The following is a 23,928-nucleotide window of genomic DNA, read 5'->3' on the forward strand; positions in this document are numbered from 1 at the left end:
TGTGACGCTATATTAAATGTACTCCTATATGCAGATGAGCAAACCGTGGTTCCAGAGAATGAAAATGGACTTGAGTTGGGGGCCAATAAGTTGCAGCAGATGGACTCAGAATACAACATAAAACTGTCTGTAGATAAAACGAAAGTGATGGAATTTCAAAGCGCACAGCCTGTAAGATCGAAAGTAGCCTTGAATAACGAATACCTGGAGCAAGTTGAACATTTTCAACGTTAAAGGTGTGACGACACATGTGAATATAATCATGATGTAGTCCAAAAATGAAGTAAAGTTATTTCCAAGTGTGGAACTATTCTAAAAAATTTGCAGAAGAAAGTCAGGAAAGAAACCCGCTGAAGATTTACAAAAACATAGCAGTACCAACCCTTATTTATGGAAGTGCAGCATAGTTGACAACACAACACCAAGAAAGTTGAATGCAGGCTCAAGAAATGACGTTCCTAAGAAGAGTGCAAGGATGTACAAGAGAAGATAGTAAAAGAAAGAAAGAACATGTGGATCGTAGGGGCGGGGGGGGGGGGGATTTCCGGTAAAGGTATTCAATTATATGTCCACTGGAAGAAGAAATGTAGGAAGGACCACATAAAATAAACAAGAATTGCTAATTTTGTCGTACTATCACCCTTGTCTCCACAGGAAGTCTCTATTTCTCCCTTATAAACTTAAACTGTAGCCTTTGATGTTTTACTTTAATTATTTATTATTAATTTACACTAATTTGTCTTTGATTTTCTGGGACGTTATTGGTCGCGCACTCTAGGCTGACCACCCCCGGCTGCACAGTTAGGCGTCACTGCCGCTCGCTGATGCCCAATAGAGTTAATATTGTGACCTCTGGGGGGTGACTTGAGAGAACGAGCGCAAGGTTTTGAGACACAGCGGCACTATACGCACAAACTAAGCTGGCGCTCGTAATTTTTCAAAGCAACCCTCTGTTGCTATTCGAATTCCAAAAGGTGGAAAACGAAAGATGACGACAATTCAGAGACGAGATGAAGTTGGTATATTCTCACATCACATAGCGGTGTAGTAGAGAAATTCCCTTCTTCCACTCTCTTAGTACCGTTGACGAGCATCTCATTGCAGAAAGTGATATGTGTCCAGTATAAACGACAGAGAAGAATCTACCCAGCACGTTATAGATATGCTAGCCCCACCGAAGGGCCGCTGAGGCCGCGGGTGTTTTGACACCTGTAGCACTCGATGTGAGTCTGGCGAGTGTTATATCGACCAAGCGCACTGGGTGGAGATTTTCAGAAGGTTTCGCCCAACTCACACAAGTACATCCGCAGTGGCGGATTACAGCATTAGCGAATGACATGCAAAGATCATAAGTAGTGCCGATGGCTCTGAGAATCTGCGGTGAATGAGGCAGTGGAAGCAAGAGTGCATGTCGATTTAGTCATTCGGTTCAGAAGGTCCGCCCTGCATTCTGTGTGAAAAGATGCGTTAAAGCAAATTTATTACCAGTGTTCTTGGCTGGGAAGAATTGAAGGTGGATTGGACATTGACAGCTGAGCGGAAATTTTCAAATGTCTCGCCACCATCAAGAATGCTTTAGCACAACACATATAGATGTTAGGACACTATTTCGTGGACCAATGATAATTGGAAGACGCTAATACGGTCTAATGTCACATCCTGTATGCAGATAAAGATTGAGTAGCCATTTGCCAGACGGACATAGATGCTTATGCTTAAAATTTTCTTACTGATGTGACCTTAAAAATTGCATGACTCAAGGTTTCATAGTATTTTTTGGTGTTATTGTTGCTCACCTATCACGATTTTCTGACGAGCATTATGTAAACGGTTTAAATTTGAATTTATCGCACATAAATTGTTCAGTAGCAAGGACGGAATAGTCTAAAATTATAACTCAGTTTCCTTTGCTAGTATTGTTAAAGCATTGTTTACCGAACATTTTAGCAGCTGTCCTGGATTGCTGACTCATCCAGCTTGAACATGATCGAATAACTGCAGTCGTTTCTATAGCGTTAAATCTTGTGTATATTTCATCCTCCATCACCACTGACGAAATTAACCGCCCTACTGCACCAGACAAAACTGAAAAGTCTCATGGAAGCAATTCATCAGAAGTATACATTCACTCTGTGAGGCATTGCCGACAGTTCAACGCTGTATTAACTGTTTTCGTTCAACTTTTCTATTATTTGTATAGCTGTATGTTGTGACTTGATACCTTATAAAAGAGAAAACAAACACACACTGCACTCACCATTGCCATCACGGTTAGCATGTACATCGTTTGCTTCTCGAAGTCGAGTTCCCCAGCGAGTAAGATATCCGCCTTGATGGTCGACGCAGACTCCAGAGAGGTATTCCCCAGGCTGAACAGTGGAGAGCCCTGCGGTAAAACAGGAATCCGTAGCTCTTGGTGCAAGTTACACTTCAAAAAACGTTCAACACTAACTCAATCAATTGGTTAGGTAGTGTGAAAAATTACTGACAACTTAGGACGAATAAATACATGTTTTACCAACTGACAATAAATTTGGAAATTCGTGGTAAGGTATTATGGGACAAAAGAGCTGAGGTCATCGGTCCCTAAGCTTGTGCACTACTTAATCCAACTTACGCTAAGGACGACTCACACACCCATGCCCGAGGGAGGACTCGCACCTCCGATGGGGGGAGCTGCGCGGTCCGTGACAAGGCGCCTGAGACCGCGCGGCTACCCCGCACGGCAACTAGCAATAACAAAATGCCTCTGCATATATATTATTTGAATAATTACCGACCCGGAATCCCACCCTTACTAACGAAAACGTAGTAATTTTCAACTTATTTGTCAGCCTTTCCAAGTTAGTTGTAATTGGCCAGTCACAAATAGGACATACGCAGTACATATCTTTAGTTTAAACATTGCGCATCGAAATACTCTCGACTGCAAGTGTAAGTGACGATCATTGGCGATAAGGAAGTGTTTGAAGCAAAGAAAATCAATATTTTCTTCTAACAGAACAGCATAGTAATACGATCACAGTGAGAAGCCGAAACGTTACGAGCACTGGGTACCTCGAGATTAGATGCCTCCTGGTGGCTTTAGGGGCACGCATTGTGGTCGTTATAATTAAACTGCCCGTGTTCCGAGCGCTACAGTGCGGGCAGTCGTTGAGCTAGTGGAGTATGCTGAAAATATAATAGTTTCACTTTCTGCCACCAGGTGAATATACAGCGCTGCAAGCAGTCTGAATGTGAAATGTTTCTTGTTTTTGACGTCAGTATGTTGTTTATCGCTTTTCCAAAAACCGCTACGGTCGCAGGTTCGAATCCTGGCTCGGGAATGGATGTGTGTGATGTCCTTAGGTTACTTTAAGTAGTTCTAAGTTCTAGGGGATGATGACCTCAGCTGTTAAGGGGACCCGGAATGCCCTATACTTGCAATGTTAAAATAACGCTTATAAATTACATCTTTCCTCACAAAGTATTTGAGGTAGGAAGTTGAACTTTTTTTACAGATTATTTATTGGAATATGGGCTACAACTTAACGCAGGGATTTTACAAAATTTTAGTTCAGTTATTAAAGATGATTTTTTTTCAATTGTAATGAAAATTCACAACATTTTTTTGCAATTTTTTATTTATATATTCAAAAATATACAGTTTTTTGGAAAAAGGCTGTGTTAAATTATGCAGAAGGTACTGTGTAACATTTACTGAAAGTTTGAAACAAATATGTTTGGAAGATCCTTAGAAAACATGTAATTAGTATGAGAAAATAAAAGTTTTGGGAATCGAGCGACAAAGATTGGATTAACTTTTTAGTGCATTCCAGGTCCATAGGATGGATTATCTTCATCCTCTGCAAACTCCTCCTCCAGCTTCCTCTTGTTCCTCCTCCTGTTTACTCTTGCTTGTATTTCTAGACTCCTTACAGCCCTGTCTGCAGCCCGAAGGCGTTCCTTGTCTAAGGCAAGCATCGCTCGTTGTTGTGTTCGTAGATTTTGCTACCAACTTCTTCAGTTGCAATTACTGCAACACTGTTCCAAAAGGTGGTCATGTATGAACACTTATCACATTTCAGTTGTATTTCACTAGCAAGTCCTACGTGCTTTATTATGGAGAGTTCCAGACCAACTTCACTACAATGAATACATCTTACACAGTTTGAAAAAGTTCCTTTGAGAACCGACATATCAAATATTTCATTCACATCCGATTCGCCCATAAAACATTCATAGTTTTCACTCATTGAACCAAGCTTCTTCTGTGAAGTTTTTTCTTTCCCACTTTGACTGCTATGGGCAGGTGTACTTGAGAGGTTAGGTTCACTCACTTGGTTATCGTCTTTATTGTTTACAGTAATAACACATACCTTTGGCTTTCCAACATTTCTCCTTTTCTTAAAAGCCTTCAGAGTATTTCTAATAACTTTACTTTTACTCATTATTATACTTCAACAAAACAGAGACTCAAGAAACAGAATTAATTACGAATATTTTCGAGATAACGACAGAGTAAATAAACATGAAACAATCGACAATCACACCAGCGATATATATTGAACCATCACAGGTTAGCCACAACACATACTTTATCTCACATCACTAAAATGTACCTGATGAACACGGACGTTAATAATAACACCATTTGACAGCAGTTTAACAGCGCCACAGTGGGTCACGCCCATGTAGAACACATTTCAAAAAAAATTTAAAAATAGTTGTAGTCTTCGGAATTGAATAAATTATATATCTATTAAAAGCTAATAGTCTGCAGATTCAGAAAACGCAAAAAAGTAAAAATTGAACTTTTCATGATTTTGAGCCTTTCCGGAGCCCCTTAAGTCCCATAGTGCTCAGAGCCATTTGAACACAAGGCCAAAATTGCGCTATAGTGGTTTGTGGACCATCAAAGTGAACTCGCGTTGCCGTCTTGGGCACCAAATTCTCCTGATGTGAGTACGAATAACACATCTGGAATGCTATCGGGCTGCAGCTCCACGCTCGCACACCACCTGCTCGTAATTTGCGGGAATTGCATCACCTGCGCCTAGACATCTGGTGTTGTCGAATGCATGCCACGCAGAATCGCTGCTGTATTGCGTTTCAAAAGTGCATCAGCACGCCATTAACGAGATAGTCATAATGTCTAGGCTCCTCAGTACAAATTTCGTCATGCAGCGAATTACAGTCGACTGTTGAGCTTTGCAGCGACTGGTCTGAAAATCGGAAGTTGTTGGAGATACACTCGCCGTCTACGTCAGGATTCCCTTTCATGTTCTATCAGCATCGTGATTCCTTTGCTGTGAAAAATTGCGAGCTGTGCAACGACAACGCGATATCAATATATCGAGTTTCACTTGCCTAGAAGAGGGTGCTCTTCAAGGGGTCCAAGCAAACCGTAATCGTGCAGGGAAATATCTGGTTCAAAAAAAAATGGTTCAAATGGCTCTGAGCACGATGGGACTCAACTGCTGAGGTCATTAATCCCCTAGAACTTAGAACTAGTTAAACCGAACTAACCTAAGGACATCACAAACATCCATGCCCGAGGCAGGATTCGAACCTGCGACCGTAGCGGTCTTGCGGTTCCAGACTGCAGCGCCTTTAACCGCACGACCACTTCGGCCGGCGGAAATATCTGGACTGAGTGAAAGTTACAAGAAGAGTTCTCATTGGTGCCTACTAGAAGTTTCAGTCCCAAGCAGCGAATGATGATGAACATGTGCGTAAATATCGCCATTATAATCAGTTTTTTTTGTTTACTGCTGGATAAATGGGTATTTCATACTTCTCCATCCATTGCAGTCTTCAAATATAAGTTTTCCTGCGTATTTTATATCAAGTAATTCTCATATTCAAATACGTTGTTGCCTAGAGTTTCATATCTTGAGCCACTGAGCAAGAAAACTTATTTAGGAAGTCATTTGTTGTAAATGACTTTCATGTTATGTATCAGTTCGTGAGTTGGACGCATTCGTATGACTCAAAGACTCTGTAGTCCATGGTATCATCTGCTAAAATAGCGTTATCTTCGGTTGAGTAGTGAAAAGCTTGTCTCTAAGCTATATTTTGAACGTTACGCATAGTCAGCCTATCAGGTTAGTTGCCGTCGAGTTTCGAGTTCGATAGGGCCATGTGAGCAGTCACTACTACTCGTGGTCTCCACCTGAAGCGGTTAACATCGTTCTGCCTACCGACGATCTGTGAGGTTTATACATTTTCCCTGTGTATTACTGACTTGAGCATTTCGATTTCGAAACTACGGTGTCCAGCATTATTGGTGACATCACTTTTTTGCCTGCTATGCACTGGCGTAATTCTGTGTTACGTGATTTTTCAGGTACATCTGCGAGAAATGGTTTGCAATTGTATGTCCGTGAGCAAGGCTGGTCTTTGAGTGGTTCGAGTCTTTGTTTGAACATGCGAAGATCAACATCTATATTTCATCGAGTCATCTGCAACTATCGGTCGTCTTTCACATTATTTTCTCAGTTTCTAAACTGTATTACGGGGATTGACATTTTGTGAATGTGTGGTACTGAACATGACCCGTTAGGGGAAATTCATGTATATTATATATTATTCAAGAGGTTTCGTCTCTACTTTCTGAATAATAACTGCAGTCAGTTGAAATTCTCTGGCAAGTATTTTCCTCCCGAAGTCGTTTCTCAATCCTACGATCTCTAATAATAACGTGCGAGCTACGTTTGTTGATGTTAGTACAATGTGCGTAGACAAAATATTTAAATTGAACTGCCTTCGGCAGAATTAATGTTACTATAATCTTCTTTCAGCAGACACAGTATTTTGGAATTTATGTACGATTTTCAGACAAATAACGTGGTGACAGGTCATAGAGAACTTCGACACCTGTTGCAGCAGTGAATATTTCGAGATATTGCTTTCAAAAGTACTTCCTATGAGGAGAGACACATTTACATTGATTAGTTGTATTAGAACAGTTGAGGATGTTCGTTGCTGTTTATCTTCATTTACTTTACGTTAAAGTTCCCTTTGTTGTTCCATTGCGCTCTGGAAGTTTGCTCATTACTTCACAGTTCATTAAAATCTAACAGACCTCATTGTTGTTCATTCGTGGGTCAAATTTCTTGCTAAGGGGAATGTTTTCATGGCGTTAATACCGGATTTATAACTTGATATGCAATCACAGGTAAAAGCGTTAGAGGTAGAGGGCACCATTCAACTTTAGTCCACCTCCCGTTAGTCTGACTGTATGTCAAACACAGCCACGAGAAACTGTCGCAACAGTCGCAATGATGTTCCCAACACTCGTCGTACTTCTTGTATCTTTGTTTTGCCTGTCTTCTCTAATCACCCTCAACACATTCACTATCCTTTGGATAACTCCCAGTTTATTTAATAGTTTGCGCGTTTAACGTCCATGCCTGACCATAGGATAGAACTGGTGCAGCGGACCAGTGCAGCTCTCCTTGCCATATACACACATCAAAAAAAGTTTTGCATCACCCCGGTTCCCAGAACTCCTGAAGATAGGCATTGATTATGGATATTGTATCACAGACACAGTCCCTTTGACTGCTCAGAGATATCACTAAGCCGACCGAAGTGGCCGTGCGGTTAAAGGCGCTGCAGTCTGGAACCGCAAGACCGCTACGGTCGCAGGTTCGAATCCTGCCTCGGGCATGGATGTTTGTGATATCCTTAGGTTAGTTAGGTTTAGCTAGTTCTAAGTTCTAGGGGACTAATGACCTCAGCAGTTGAGTCCCATAGTGCTCAGAGCCATTTGAACCATTTAGCCATTAGATGTCACTAAACCAGCCCAAAGATGTAAGCAACCGTGCATGAGCAGCACCTATTAGCTGTAAGGGGTCCGACAGTCGATCAGTTCTAGTCATTCCACCAGGAAGGAGGTACACTGCTCGTGTTGTCTGTAGTTCAACCATGCCTGGACGGTCAATACCGCGGTTCGATCGCGTCCGCATTGTTACTTTGTGCCAGGAAGGGCTCTCAACAAGGAAAGTGTCCAGGCGTTTCGGAGTGAACCAAAGCGATGTTGTTCGGACATGGAGGAAATAGAGAGAGACAGGAACTGTAAATGACATGCCTCACTCAGGCCGCCCAAGGACTACTACTGCTGTGGATGACGGCTACCTACGGATTATGGCTCGGAGGAGCCCCGACAGCAACGCCATCATTTTGAATAATGCTTTTTGTACAGCCACAGGACGTCGTGTTACCACTAAAACTGTATGCAGTAGGCTGCATGATGCGCAACTTCACTCCAGACATCCATGGTAGGTCCATGTTTGCAACCACGACACCATGCAACGCGTACAGCCGGGCCCAGCGACACGCTGAATAGAGCGATCAGGACTGGCATCACGTTCTCTTCACCGATGAGTGTCGCATATGCCTTCAACCAGACAATCGTCGGAGACGTGTTTGGAGGCAACCCGGTCAGGCTGAACGCCTTAGACACACTATCCAGCGAGTGCAGCAAGGTGGAGATTCACTGCTGTTTTGGGGTGGCATTATGTGGGGCCGAAATACGTCGCTGGTGGTCATGGAAAGCACCGTAACGGCTGTACGATACGTGAATGCCATCCTCCGACTGATAGTGCAACCATATCGGCAGCATATTGGCGAGGCATTCACCTCCATGGACGACAATTTGCGCCCCCATCGTGCACATCTTGTGAACGACTTCCTTCGGCATAACAACATCGCCAGCCAGCATGTTCTCCAGACATGAAACCTATGCCTGGGATAATAAATGAAAAGCACCAGTTTGCTTTTGTTCTACAATATTACTTTTATTGTTAACCGGTTTTCGGCTTACAAGGCCATCTTCAGACATCTGAAGATGGCCTTGTAAGCCGAAAACCGGTTAACAATAAAAGTAATACTATAGAACAAAAGCAAACTGGTGCTTTTCATTTATTATAATGTTGTTCTACCAAGAACCGATGGAAGATTCTGTTAATATGAGGCCTGGGATAGATTGAAAAGGGCTGTTTATGGACGACGTGACACACCAACCACTTTGAGGGATCTACGCCGAATCGCCGTTGAGGAGTGGGACAATCTGGACCAACTGTGCCTTGATGAACTTGTGGTTAGTATGCCACGATGAATAGAGGCATGCATCAATGCAAGAGGACGTGCTACTGGGTATTAGAGGTACCGATGTGTACAGCAATCTGGACCACCACCTCTGAAGGTCTCGCTGTGTGGTGGTACAACATGCAATGTGTGGTTCCCATGAGCAGTAAGAAGGGTGAAAATGGTGTTAATGTTGATCTATATTCCAATTTTCTGTACAGGTGATGTTTTTAAAACTTTTTTTGATATGTGTAAGTTCCCACATATTTACCATTTCTCCTTCAATTTCCAGTCACTGATTGTTTGATTGTAACACAGAAACATCCACTGATTTTTTGCAGTTATCTGTGAAGTCTATACTCGTACTTGTTTAAGTGAGGTTTTCCATCCTACATACATATCTACAGTGATAACTATGCATATACAATATGTGGTATCTGATATTTACCCATATCTCCAGCACCGGATGGATTTTCCATTTAGGGTGATTCGTTACGAGGACGTATTCGATCGCCGTTCCTGGCTTGGTGTCCTGCAACACACAACAATACAAAGAAAACCAGCGAAAGTGAATTATATTCTACTATATAAAAATAAAATAATTTACATCCTAAGAAATGATGAAACACGAGCCCATCATCCAATTCCAGAACTCACTCCCCTCTACAAGTCCTAAAAGCTTGTAACGGGGATTTCCGAAACACTCTGTAGGTGCTCCAAGACCTGTCTTACTTTTATAACGGTAAAGCCTTAAATGCTGACGCCCCTCAAAAACCATTCGAGCAATACAAAACAGGTATCAGGTAACTGCTGTATCACTAGTTCGAAAAATGCCTTCTTTTGATTTTCTTATGATTTCCAATCGTTCAGCAATGAGTAAGAAGAGTCGGTCTTACGAGTATATAAATTCACGAGACAGAAGTCTGGGATAAGTTAGACTGAGAGAGATAGTTTGATATAGTTAAATTTTTTGCATGTTTTGTGGAAAAATTTATAACACGACATACGAGGGTTGCAACTTAAATAGCAGCAACTATTTATTCACAACCGATACAAGAGAATTACATGTTTGCACCTGTTACCGTCCTCCAAAGTAGTCACCAGAGTTGTATAGAACCCGTTGCCAGCGATGTCGAAGGCGTAGTATACCGTTAGCAGAGCCCGTTCTGTTGATGGTGCGAATGGAGCGGTCTAAAGTTACGATGATTCTCGTGTACGACTGTGATGGTGTTATGCTAACGCATTACGTTCCTCCACGGCAGACCGTCAGTGCACAGTATTACTGTTCGCTTTTGGAGCATCACCTGCGACTAGCTTTGCGAAAGAAGCGGCGACCCTTTCTGCGCAACCCAGCCATCATTTTGCACGACAATGCGCGGGCGCATACAGCGCAAGCTGTGGCTCCTCTGTTCGGTCGATGGGACTGGGAAGTACTGTACCATCCACCATACTCCCCATACTTTGATTTGATTCCGAAGATGAAGTAACGACTTCGTGGCATTCGCTTCAGAACTGTTCCAGAGATTCGACAGGCAGTAGACCGCTCCATTCACACCATCAACAGAACAGGCTCTGCTAACGGTAGACTACGCCTTCCACATCGCTGGGAACGGGTTCTACACAACGCTGGTGACTACTTTGAAGGACAGTAAAAGGTGCAAACTTGTAACTCTTTTGCCGGCCGTAGTGGCCGAGCGGTTCTAGGCGCTACAGTCTGTAACCGCGCGACCGCTACGGTCGCAGGTTCGAGTCCTGCCTCGGGCATGGATGTGTGTGATGTCTTTCGGTTAGTTAGGTTTAAGTAGTTCAGAGTTCTAGGGGACTGATGACCTCAGAAGTTAAGTCCCATAGTGATCAAAGCCATTTTTGTAACTCTTTTGTATCGATTGTGAATAAATAGTTGCCACTATTTAAGTTGCAACCCTCGTATATACCGTCTACTCTGAAATTTCATCTATGGATTAGAAGACTTTGTCACGCAGAAATGATTACGTTTTTAAACTGCCAGCATCTACAATTCAATTTTTTTTGGGCTGGTATATTTTGCCCCTTTCTGTAAAAGAGAAAGGTAAAGTTGTGAATAATTTTCTCGCCTCCACACCCACCCTCACTCCTCGGGGGTAAAAGCAGCCACAGACGAGGGATGTCCAGAAAGTAAGTTCCGATCGGTCGCGAAATGGAAACGACTATGAAAATCCGATAAAGCTTTAAACAGATGTGTTGGGCAGTGTCTCTAGTATGATCCTAGATAGAATCACGTCGCTCTTCTCATTTCTGTGCTCACAGTGAGCGCGTAAAGATGTCTAGAAAATAGTGTCTCCCGCCAAGTACGAGGGCCTGGTGAGAAATTTCGCCTTAAGCTATGCACTCAGTATTACATAACTGTCGTGCGGGTTCTTCTTCAGGACAAGCCGCATTCTGCAGGGGAAATGAAGATGCTGCTGCATCGTTTTCAGTTGGAAATGTTTGATTACCCACAATACAGCCCGTAATTGTCTCCGTCATCTCTGCTCACATGAACCGCTGGCTATGAAGACAACATTTTGGCACAGACAACGAGCTGTAGGCCAGCGCAGAGAATTGGCGGAAGGTACTCGCGGCTGCCTTTTATCCCGAAGGTAATGGAAAGCTGGTACAACGCTACGACAAATGTCTACGTCCGAAGAGCGACTACGTAGAGAAATAGCTGGAAGGTGTAGGTAACTGTTACAAATAAAACATTTCTGATTTTCACTGTGATTTCCATTTCGCTATCAATCGGAATTTACTTTCTGGACAGCCTTCGTACACCTCTTAGGTAGACTGTACAGGAGTGACCGGCACTCTTTTATTTGTGGTATGGACAGCATATTTCTGAACGCCTGAAGGCACTTCTACCAAAATTGGCACACGTATCTACATCTACATCTATACTCCGCAAGTAACCTTACAGTATGTGGAGGAGTGTACTTTACAGTCGCAAATAGTTCGTGGGAAGAACGACTGCTGGTAAGCCTCTGTGTTCGTTCGAATCTCTCTAATTTTATGTTCATGGTCTTTTCTCGAGATGAAGAAACATTCTTGGCTGCAGGGTTTTAATTATTGTTTATTTTCCAATATTGGTGAATAAATAATACAACTCCGCAACCAAGACTGTTTCTTCATCGTATATAACTGATTACTGCACCGTCCCTGCCATGAGTTGGAAAAAGTTTTCCCGAGATATATGTAAGATGAAGCAATATGTGAGTTATCAATTCTAGGAACGTTCGCTGCCGGAACTTTAGTACACTACTGGCCATTAAAGTTGCTACACCACGAAGATGACGTGCTACAAACGCGAAATTTAACCGACAGGAAGAAGATGCTGTGATATGCAAATAATTAACATTTCAGAACATTCACACAAGGTTGGCGCCGGTGGTGACACCTACAACGTGCTGACTTGAGGAAAGTTTCCTATCGATTTCTCATACACAAACAGCAGTTGACCGGCGTTGCCTGGTGAAACGTTGTTGTGATGGCTCGTGTAAGGAAGAGGAATGCTTACCATCACGTTTCCGACTTTGATAAAGGTCGGATTGTAGCCTATCACGATTGCGGTTTATCGTATCGCGACATTGCTCCTCGCGTTGGTCGAGATCCGATGACTGTTAGCAGAATATGAAATCGATGGGTTCAGGAGGGTAATACGGGACGCCGTGCTGGATCTCAACGGCCTCGTATCATTAGCAGTCGTGATGACAGGCATCTTATCCGCATGGCTGTAACGGATCGTGCAGCCACGTCTCGATCCCTGAGTCAACAGATGGGGACGTTTGCAAGACAACAACCATCTACACGAACAGTTCGACGACGTTTGCAACAGCATGGACTATCAGCTCGGAGACCATGGCTGCGGTTACGCTTGACGCTGCAACACAGAAAGGAGCGCCTGCGATAGTGTACTCAACGACGAACCTGGGTGCAAGAATGGCAAAACGTCATTTTTTCGGATGAATCCAGGTTCTGTTTACAGCATAATGATGGTCGCATCCATGTTTGGCGACATCGTGGTAAACGCACTTTGGAAGCGTGTATTCGTCATCGCCATACTGGCGTATCACCCGGCGTGATGGTATGGGGTGCCATTGGTTACACGTCTCGGTCATCTCTTGTTCGCATTGACGGCACTTTGAACAGTGGACGTTACATTTCAAATGTGTTACGACCCGTGGCTCTACCCTTCATTCGATCCCTGAGAAACCCTACATTTCAGAAGGATAATGCAGGTCCTGTACGGTCCTTTCTGGATACAGAAAATGTTGGACTGCTGCCCTGGCCAGCACATTCTCCAAACCTCTCACCAACTGAAAACGTCTGGTCAATGGTGGCCGAGCAACTGGCTCGTCACAATACACCAGTCACTACTCTTGATGAACTGTGGTATCGTGTTGAAGCTGCATGGGCTGCTGTACCTGTACACGCCATGCAAGCTCTGTTTGACTCAATGCCCAGGCGCTTCAAGGCCTTTATTACGGCCGGAGGTGGTTGTTCTGGGTACTGATTTCTCAGGACCTATGCACCCAAATTGGATGAAAATGTAATCACATGTCAGTTCTAGTATAATATATTTGTCCAATGAATACCCGTTTATCATGTGCATTTCTTCTTGGTGTAGTAATTTTAATGGCCAGTAGTGTAATTACAACTCTGCAACCAAGACTGTTTCTTCATCGTATATTACTGGTTACTGTACCGTCCCTGCCATGAGTTGGAAAAAGTTTTCCCGAGATATATGTAGGAGGAAGAAATACGTTAGTTAACTCTTGTAGGAACGTCCGCTCTCGGAATCTTAATAGCAAATCCCACCGTGATGCAGTGCGCCTCTCTTGCAGCGTCTGCCACTGGATTTGGCTGAGCATCTCCGTGACACTTTCGCGCTTGTTAAATGAATCTGTAACGAGACGCGCTGTTCTTCACTTTTATCTGGAAAAAATTACTTACATATACATACTTACACACACACACACACACACACACACACATACACACACAATCGCACGCATGCACACGTGAATTCAGTCCACAACTGTTCTTAGAGCCACTTATGTTTTCTTGTATCAGCGCTTCAACTTATACAAACACGATCTGTGAACCATTTCTAATATGATAGCGGCAACCATGCAATTAGGTTTTATGTGTGTCATCAAATGGTGTAGTGAAAAATTATGATGTAAATGGATTATATATTAATACAACCAGAAAGGGAAAATATATTAACACAAAAAACATAGACACCAACATCAAGGACCATTGAAAGAAAACATATAACACTGAATGTGAATCTGACCGACATCTAGAATTACTCTATACCACGACATAAAAACTGTGGGTTATTCAATTTGATTCATGAGTGTGGTGAGGGATTCATTGACACAGAATGTTCAGGGGTGAGTGCAGTAGATCAGTTTAACCCCTATGGTTAAAGGTTTGACGGTGAAAAGGCATAACATAGAAGCATAAGTCAGGAGCGCCTGGGACAAATTCAACCACATTTAGTATAATTAGGTGAACTGCACAAACAAAATAGTGGAGGCTATTTTTGCTCCTCGTGTTATAGCTATTAACGGAACTATTGTGCCACACAATGAAAGGAATAAAATCGAAATTTTGCTTATTATAATGCAGATTTTAAAAAAAACAACAGAAAGATATCACCAGCTGAGTTTCTCCAAAACTGAGATAAAAAATGTGCAACAGCTCTGGCCAGAAGAATGCAAGGCTATTTACAGTACTTTTATTGCTAGCGGTTCAATTATGAAATGAAAACTAGTAACTTCGCTAGGCTGCTTGGACTTCACTCACGGACTCTACTTGTTTTATTGCCGATTGTGCTGTTGACAAATCTCGGTTGCTAAATGTGTCTCGAAGTGAGTAGACTTTCGTTACTCCACCGACTGACAATAAGTTTTAATTCTTGTGAATTACAGTGACGGAAATGGAAAGTGTTACACCACGAACACCTTGACTGAATGCTGTCCGTGCCCGTCAAATTCAATGATAAAAGTTCATCCTTAAGCGAGTATTTTCATTACATAAAACCATTCCCAGAGATGAAGAACAGTGGGTGTGTCTAAAATTAGTGGATCTTTTCAGGTGGAGCTCGCAGCACAACACGCCCAGATGACGTGCACTTCTAGCTTATAGCCATCTTTCAGATTTCGAATAACTGTCACGAGGTACATGGCAGAGTGACTATCAACAATAAGTGTAGCGACCAGAAAACTATGGATTTAATTCTAATATCGATCATCGAATATTTTTATATATCACATGACATGGGAGCGTTATATCGATAGATCGCACAGGTAGTTGACTTTAGGGGAATAAGTGCAGACCGAGTGATGGTGAGATGTACGGAGGACGTAAAATTTCGATAAAAGGACATCCGCAACTGAGTCATATCTCGGTTTCACGCACGGCTGTCACCTGCCCGCAGACTGTGTTCAGTGTGCGGCGGCCATGCGCCTCACGATTCTTGTACACCTGAAGATGGGCTTATAATCGTCCGATCAGGTCTTTATTGAACGAATAAAACTATTTACAACTGAAGCAGTTTGTTATCTGATTCAACGACTCAGGACAGATGTGTGGCAAGAAGTGTAAATACCGGGCTTCCAGAAGGACCACACCACGAGGAGATCGTAGGATTGTTGACGAAGCGACGGATGACAACAGCTGAAATCTGGTCAGAAATTACAGGCAGAGTGTTACCAGTGTGCGGCTGGTCCCGGCGGAGGTTCGAGTCCTCCCGCGGGCATGGGAGTGTGTGTTTGTCCTTAGGATAATTTAGGTTAAGTAGTGTGTAAGGTTGACTGATGACCTTAGGAGTTAAGCCCCATGAGATCTCACACACATTTGAACATTTTGTTACGAGCAATCGGCGGGAGCGCGATACTGTAAGCTGGGTCGAGTTCCCATGCATCGTTTGGATGTGACACCATACCGGAGAAAACAGAGTTGCATGATGCAGAGCCAGAGTCAGCTGGGACATTATATGGGATTCTGTGGTGTTCAGTGATGAGTTTCGCTTCTGTTTGGTCAGTTGGACGCCAACGTGTTCGTAGACGACCTGCTGGAAGGTCACAGGAACCAACGATTATCAAGACCCACACCATTCCAATTCCTGCAAAGCTAGTGTGGGATATGACAACTGGACTGATCCGTTAATATCGCACACGCATGTGGCCGGAGTGGTAAGCTCTGTTGTCATACCACTTATGAGCAGGGTACGAAATGCTGTATTCCAGCTGGACGCCACCGTGGATGCCAACGTGTCTGCGTGTCCGTAGACGACTTGCTGGAAGATCACAGAAAGCAGCGATCATCAGCTCTGTTGTCATACCATTTATAAGAAGGGTACGAAGTTGTGTATTCCAACTGGATCATAAAAGCTTCCATGCTGCAGTTCAGAACGCATATGTCTTGATCGACCTTCCAGATTTGTCACTCATAGGATATGTCTGCCATGTGAAGGCATATATACTATCAGATCAAAAGTATCCGGACACTTAAATGTTAATTAGTATTGGGTGTGCCCACTGTTAGCCTTTATGACGGCTTGACTGCTTGGGATACTTTCAGTGAGGTGTCTGAATGTCTGTGGAGGAACGGCAGCCCGCTGTTGCTCAAGAGACGGATCCAGACAAGGTAATAATGTTGGACGCTGGGGTATAGAGCGAAGCCGATGTTCTAACTCATCCGAGATGTGTTCAATTGGGTTTAGGTCGGGAGTCTGGGCAGGCAAGTCAATTTCAGAAATTTTATTATCTATGAATCGTTTCCTCACAGGGTGGATCTTCATATTGATACAATCATCGTCTCTGCACTGTTCCTTTACTATATGCCACGCACAGTGCAGTCAAATGTGTTCAGAACCGTCCACAGTTAGCATTTCCTGAAGCGCAGTAAGGAAACCACATACTAACTACGAGGAACACAATCTCCTCTGTATTTCACTGTTGACACTACACATGACGGCAGGTTTCATTCTCCAACTTCTCGTCTAACCCAAAACCTTATGTCGGATTGCTTGATTCATGACTCCAAATCAGACTTTTACACTCATCCACTGTCCAGTGGCATCGGTCTTTGCACTACCTAAAGTGTTAATTGCTTCCAACTGACAATACAATACTCTTTGCTTTCTCTAGTACTGGCAGGTCCGCTTAACGTGACGTCTAGCGGTCAATTCCGCATTACTTTTGTTCTGATAGTGTATCCTTTCATGCCAGCCTCCAGTCTGCAACCTCCATGAAATGACGCAGCACGTGTTTTGGCATGACAAGAAATTCCAGAAGGTGAGATTCAGAGGATGTTTGCTCTCATGCGGCGACGAATACAAGAGTATATTTAAGTGTGTGGGAGTCCTACCTTGAATTTATGTTGGAGTTCCGAATAGAATAAAAGTGTGGGATTCTTACCTTGTATTTACACTGAAGCGCCAAAGAAACTGGTACAGGCACACGTATTCAAATACAGAGATAGGTAAAAGGCAGAATATGCCGCTGCAGTTGGCAACCCCTATATAAGACAACAAGTGTCTGGCGCAGTTGTTAGATCAGGTACTGCTGCTACAATGGCAGGTTGTCAAGACTTCAGTGAGTTTGAACGTGGTGTTGCAGTCGGGGCAAGAGCGTTGGGACACAGCATCTCCAAAGTAGCGACGAAGTGGGGATTTTTCTGTACGACTTTCTCACGAGTGTACTGTGAATATCAGGAAGACGACAACTGAAGAGAATCGTTCAACGTGACAGAAGTGCAACCCTCCCGCAAACTACTGCAGATTTGAATGCTGGGCCATCAGCATGTGTCAGCATCTGAACCATTCAACGAAACATCATCGATATGGGCTTTCGGAGCCGAAGGTCCACTTGTGTACCCTTGATGACTGCACGAAACATAGCTTTACGCCTCACCTGGGGCCGTCAGTACTGACATTGGACTGTTGATGACTGGGATCATGTTGACTGGTCTGACCAGTCTCGTTTCAAATTGTGTCGCGTTGATGGATGTGAATCCTGCATGTCAGCGGGGGACTGTTCAAGCTAATGGAGGCTCTTAATGGTGAGGGGTGTGTGCTGTTGGAGTAATATGGGACTTCTGATACGTCTAGATACGACTCTGACAGGTGACACGTACGTTAGCATCCTGTTTGATCACCTGCATCCATCCATGCCCATTATGCGTTCCGACGGAGTTGGGCAATTGCAGCAGGACAATGCGACGCTCCACGCGCCCAGAATTGCTACAGAGTGGCTCCAGGAACACTCTTCCAAGTTTAAAGACTTCCCTTGACCACGAAACTCCCAAGACATGAACATTGTTGAGAATATCTGGGATGCCTTGCAACGTGCTGTTCAGAAGAGATCTGCAGCCCCTCGTACTCTTACGGGTTTATGGACAGCACTGCAGGATTCATGGCGTCAATTCCCTCGAGCACAGCTTCAGACATTAGTCGAGTCCATGCCACATTGTGTTGCGGCACTTCTGCTTGCTTGCGGTGGTCCTACACGATATTAAGCAGGAGTACCAGTTTCTTTGGCTCTTCAGTGTATGTTGGTCTTCCGAATGGAGTAAAGCCGTCGGCACACGGACCGTGCTGTCGAACGCTAATGGTGAGCGTGCCAAGTTCAACGTGCTGCTGAACGCTCAGGAACGATGCGACTTGTGCATAAGGTACGTGGGCCCCAACGTGGTATACGCGATCGCAACGCACTCCAGCTGCAGTTGAGGGATGTGTCTAGTTCGTAAATCACACTGTTTACTCAACGGCCGCACGTAAAATTCCCACGTTAGCTCTATTAAAACACACATTTCCTCCATCGTCCACGAAAAGGAAAGTACCATGTCCAATCAGTAAGGACACAGGCTTATAAAAGTTCCATTACAAACAGTGCGGTACAAATTTGGAGTACTTCTCCGCATAAGATAAACATTATTTCATTATTCCCACTTTTTAGTAAAACCCCAACGTCAGTCTTACTTGATCACTGTTCCTACCCAGAAGCAGAATCTTTGCAACATGTGAATTAGCAAGCGTAAAAGAAAAGGGAGCAAAATATCTTTATACAAGTAGTGTAAGCTGTCCTGTAGATTAAGTCTCTACTCTAAAAAAGGTGAACTTATATTTACATAACATCAAATATTATAGCATATACTTATATTAAACTAATAATAAAGTATCAGGACCTAATAAAAACGCGAATGTTAGGAAAAAAAATTTCGTAGTGTTGGGTCGCGAACCACCGCCTCATCAAAGACCTCCGTAGTGGACAGCGACGCTACTCATCACACTTTTTTGGTCGTTATTGATCGTTGTGTCTGGTCGTTGCGGACGTCGCAAGACATTTCGGTGGTTGATCCTTCCACTCAGTTTTTTATTACAGAGGCCAACCGACTCTCTGACCGAACATGCTGCGCTACCGTGACGGCAAGTAAACCAAACCTGTGCAGTTACTTTACTCGTTACGCTAAACCAACAACACTCGCCTTGTATCTAATCATATCATGTTACCCCCTGCTGAAAACATTAATCGTAGATAATTATATTACTAATTGAAATTTAATTATAATAAATTGTACCAAGAACAATGCGTTTTGGGTGGATCTTCAGTGTGTCGCTACCTTCAAATAACCTACTCTCATAATACGTCAGTTGCAATAATTCTTTTGCCACGAATATGATGTTTCTCATTATTTTAATGGAATGAATCACACAGTTAACAACGGGTTTCCAGTGATTCTCAATTTGCTGGTGCTTAGAAAGAAAAGGCATATATATATAAAGGTACGGCCAAACTCTCAGGAAACATTCCTCACACACAAAGAAAGAAAATGTGGTATGTGGACATGTGTCCGGAAACGCTTACATCCATGTTAGAGCTCATTTTATTACTTCTCTTCAAATCACATTAATCATGGAATGGAAACACACAGCAACAGAACGTACTAGCGTGACTTCAAACACTTTGTTACAGGAAATGTTCAAAATGTCCTCCGTTAGCGAGGATACATGCATCCACCCTCCGTCGCATGGAATCCCTGATGCGCTGATACAGCCCTGGAGAATGGCGTATTGTATCACAGCCGTCCACAATACGAGCACGAAGAGTCTCTACATTTGGTACCGGGGTTGCGTAGACAAGAGCTTTCAAATGCCCCCATAAATGAAAGTCAAGAGGGTTGAGGTCAGGAGAGCATGGAGGCCATGGAATTGGTCCGCCTCTACCAATCCATCGGTCACCGAATCTGTTGTTGAGAAGCGTACGAACACTTCGATTGAAATGTGCAGGAGCTCTATCGTGCATGAACCACATGTTGTGTCGTACTTGTAAAGGCACACGTTGTAGCAGCACAGGTAGAGTATCCCGTATGAAATCATGATAACGTGTTCCATTGAGCGTAGGTGGAAGAAACTAAAATGAGCTCTAACATGGAAATTAAGCGTTTCCGGACACCTGTCCACATAACATCTTTATTTCTGTGTGAGGAATGTTTCCTGAAAGTTTGGCCGTACCTTTTTGTAACACCCTGTATATCGGCTGGAATCGAATGCCAATATGGCGCCTCACAACTCTGTACCGTGTGACGTAGGTGGCGTTGTGACATCTCATTGGTCGACGCTCAGACGCACGCTCCGAATATCTGACAAGCCAGATATTGCTCTGCACGTTCGGAAAGACTCCCGAACGTGCTGTTCCACGCTATAACGTCAGAAACTCAGAACGCTCAACGCTCAACGTTCGGATGCACGGTCCGTGTGCCGACGGCTTAAGAGTACAATCGTTTGATATCCGGTACGTGGTGAACATCTCTACAAATTTTGCCAAATATAGTATTGGTGCTTGATGGTGTATAACTGTCAGTTTTCTAGGCTCGTGCAGCTCAGTATGGCTGAAGGTGAATAGAGAAGTAGGCATGCGGTGGGGCGTACGCACCTCGGGCACCATGACGAGCGTGGGCACGTGCGGGAAGATGGTTTGGAGCGGCGTGGTGGCGTTGGTGGCGCGCACGCTGGTTGGCACGGTGGTGGCGTCTCCCGTGGTGTCGCGCACGCGCAGTCGCAGCTCGTAGACGCGCCCCGCCTCCAGCGGCCGCGCCAGCACCACGTTGGCGCGGCACGCCTTGTCGGCGCACGTGCACGGCACGTCCTCGGCGCGCAGCACTGGCTCACTGCCCTCCGCGGGCGCTGCAACACACCACATCATCTTCTGACCAGTATATAAGAAAACAAGAGTAGTGCAAGTAGGAGAAATGCAGATTTGTCCATTAGCTGCTTTACTGAAAACCTTAAGCATCAACCGGTTTCAATCATTAACCATCATCAACAGATATCTCTCCAAAGGTACAAACACAGATAAATACGAGTCTCCGGCAGCTCACTGAGAAACTGGGTGAATATGGTAAAAATTTGCATATTTTATTCGTTGATTTTAAGAAGGCCTATGATTGCCTACATCGCAAGAGCTCAACTGTTTAAGGGAGTTTGGCATAGCAGAGAAACTCATCAATCTGATAAAGATCTGTCTGAACGAAATGCGTGCAAAGGTGAAGATGGGAAATCGCGTAACTGAGGAGTTTGAAATTGTGACAGGACTCAGGCAAGGAGATGGGTTGTCCCCTATTCTGTTCAACTTTGCCCTCGAGAAGACGTACGTGACACCTTCCAAGAGAATGAAGGGATTGAAATCGAAGGAAAGAAACTAGCGTACTTAGCCTATGCAGACGACATCTGTTTACTCTCTAGGTCGGAAGAGGAGTTTGAGCAAATGACCAAAGCACTAAAGGAGCCTGCCAGCAAATTGGGGCTAAACATAAACGAAGCCAAGACAGAGTACCTCGTTATGACGCGTGGCCATTGTCAGACTGCTGATCATCTACAATCACTGCAGGTCGGGGACCAGTCCTACAAGAGAGTGCAAGACTTCAAATACCTAGGGGCACTTTTAACTGAGAATTCGTCATGTGAAGCAGAGATCAATGCCAGAATATAAGCTGGAAACCGATCTTACCACAGCCTAGCACAACTGCTTCGGTCCAGGTATCTCTCCAGACAGTTCAAGATTCGACTTTACAAAACGCTGATCCAGCCTATTGTTCTATATGGCTGTGAGACATGGAGTAGTCGGAAACAGGACTTCCATAAGCTCCTTGTTTTTGAGAGAAAAGTGCTTCGGAAGATCTTCGGGCCGGTTCTGGATGCAGATACAGGGGAATGGAGGATCAGATACAACCAAGAGCTTGAGAAAATATACCAACAGCCCAACATAACAGGAACTGTCAAAGCCAAACGAATGCAGTAGGCCGGCCATGTGGCCTGGATGGAAGATCACACATGGCTTCGGAAGCTCCTGGATTTCACACCTGCAGGAAAGAGACCGCCAGGGAGACCCAAGAAGCGTTGGACGGATGGACACCATGAAAATTTAAACCAAGTGTCAATAGATTTGAACGGATGGGGGATAGCAGCAATGGACAGAATACAGTGGAGGAGGAAACTTGTGGATGCGTGCGGTCCACTGGGCCTGATCACGTAGTAGTAGTAGTAGTAGTTTGAAAAGTCCGTGCAAAAATAAAAACTACTTACGTCTTTGGGGTAAACCTTTTTTCATTTTTCGTCATAGTCTCCTTTTAGACTTATACACTTCGTCCAACGCTGTTCTAATTTGTTGATCCATTCCGAATAATAGGAATTTTCCAAGTCTGCAAAGTAAGTATTAGTTTCTGCAATCACCTCCTCGTTTGAATAAAATATTTGTCCCGCCAGCCATTTCTTCAAATTGGGAAACAAATAGTAGTCCGAGGGAGCCAGGTCTGGAGAATAGGGGGGGATTTGAAACGAGTTGGAATCCTATTTCCACTAATTTTGCGACCACAACTGCTGAGGTGTCTGCTGGTGCATTGTCGTGATGGAAGAGGACTTTTTGCGGTCCGATCGCCAGCATTTTTCTTGCAGCTCGGTTTTCAAACGCTCCAATAACGATGAATAATATACACCTGTAATAGTTTTACCCTTTTCCAGATAGTTCGATGAGGATTATCCCTTGCGAATCCCCAAAGACAGTCGCCATAACCTTTCCGGCCGAAGGACTGGTCTCCGCCTTTTTTGGTGCAGATTCTCCCTTGGTAACCCATTGTTTAGATTGTTGTTTGGTCTCAGGAGTATAGTAATGTATCCATGTTTCATCTACAGTCACAACACGATGCTTAAAGTCCTGCGGATTCTTCCTGAAGAGCTGCAAACCATCCTTGCAACACTTCACACGATTCCGTTTTTAGTCAAGCGTGAGTAATCGCGGAATCGATCTTGCGGATAGCTTTCCCATGTCCAAATGTTTATGCAAAATGTTATGTACCCGTTCATTCGAGATGCCCACAGCACTAGCAGTGTTACGCACCTTAACTATTCTGTCATCCATCACCATATCAAGGATTTTATCAATGATTTCTGGAGTTGTAACCTCCACAGGGCGTCCAGAACGTCCAGCATCACTTGTGCCCATATGGTCACTCCAAAAATTTTGAAACCACTTGTAAACAGCTCTAATCGAAGGTGCAGAGACACCGTAATGTTCACCCTGCTTCTCTTTAGTCGCCTAAGGCGTTTTGCCTTTCATAAAGTAATGTTTAATCACCACACGAAATTCTTCTTCGTTCGTTTCTTGACAGTTACTCGACTTCCTTGATTCACACGAACGCCAAACACAAAGAAATAGGCCAATATGGCTGAAACTTGGTGTGCGTTCTTTCCAAAGATGCTACTAACTAAACATGACCTCGATACGCGCCGGTGGTGCCATCTCTCGGAGTTTGCACGGACTTTTCAAACGCCCC

The 23,928-nt window shown here is 43.9% G+C and overlaps 1 protein-coding gene across 1 annotated transcript in view; it reads right to left on the bottom strand.

Moving 5' to 3' along the window:
- The window catches only part of LOC124596241 (cadherin-86C-like), a 299,468-nt gene that overhangs the window by 262,095 nt on the left and 13,445 nt on the right, over nt 1-23,928 (bottom strand). The window contains exons 3-5 of the mRNA XM_047135308.1: nt 21,033-21,283; nt 9,521-9,604; nt 2,258-2,386 (exon numbers count right to left, since the gene is read on the bottom strand). Of these exons, the coding sequence (XP_046991264.1) occupies nt 2,258-2,386; nt 9,521-9,604; nt 21,033-21,283 (464 nt within the window). The remainder of the gene's footprint in view (nt 1-2,257; nt 2,387-9,520; nt 9,605-21,032; nt 21,284-23,928) is intronic.

The sequence above is a fragment of the Schistocerca americana genome, chromosome 1 (assembly GCF_021461395.2).
Source record: "Schistocerca americana isolate TAMUIC-IGC-003095 chromosome 1, iqSchAmer2.1, whole genome shotgun sequence".
Lineage (NCBI taxonomy): Eukaryota > Metazoa > Arthropoda > Insecta > Orthoptera > Acrididae > Schistocerca > Schistocerca americana.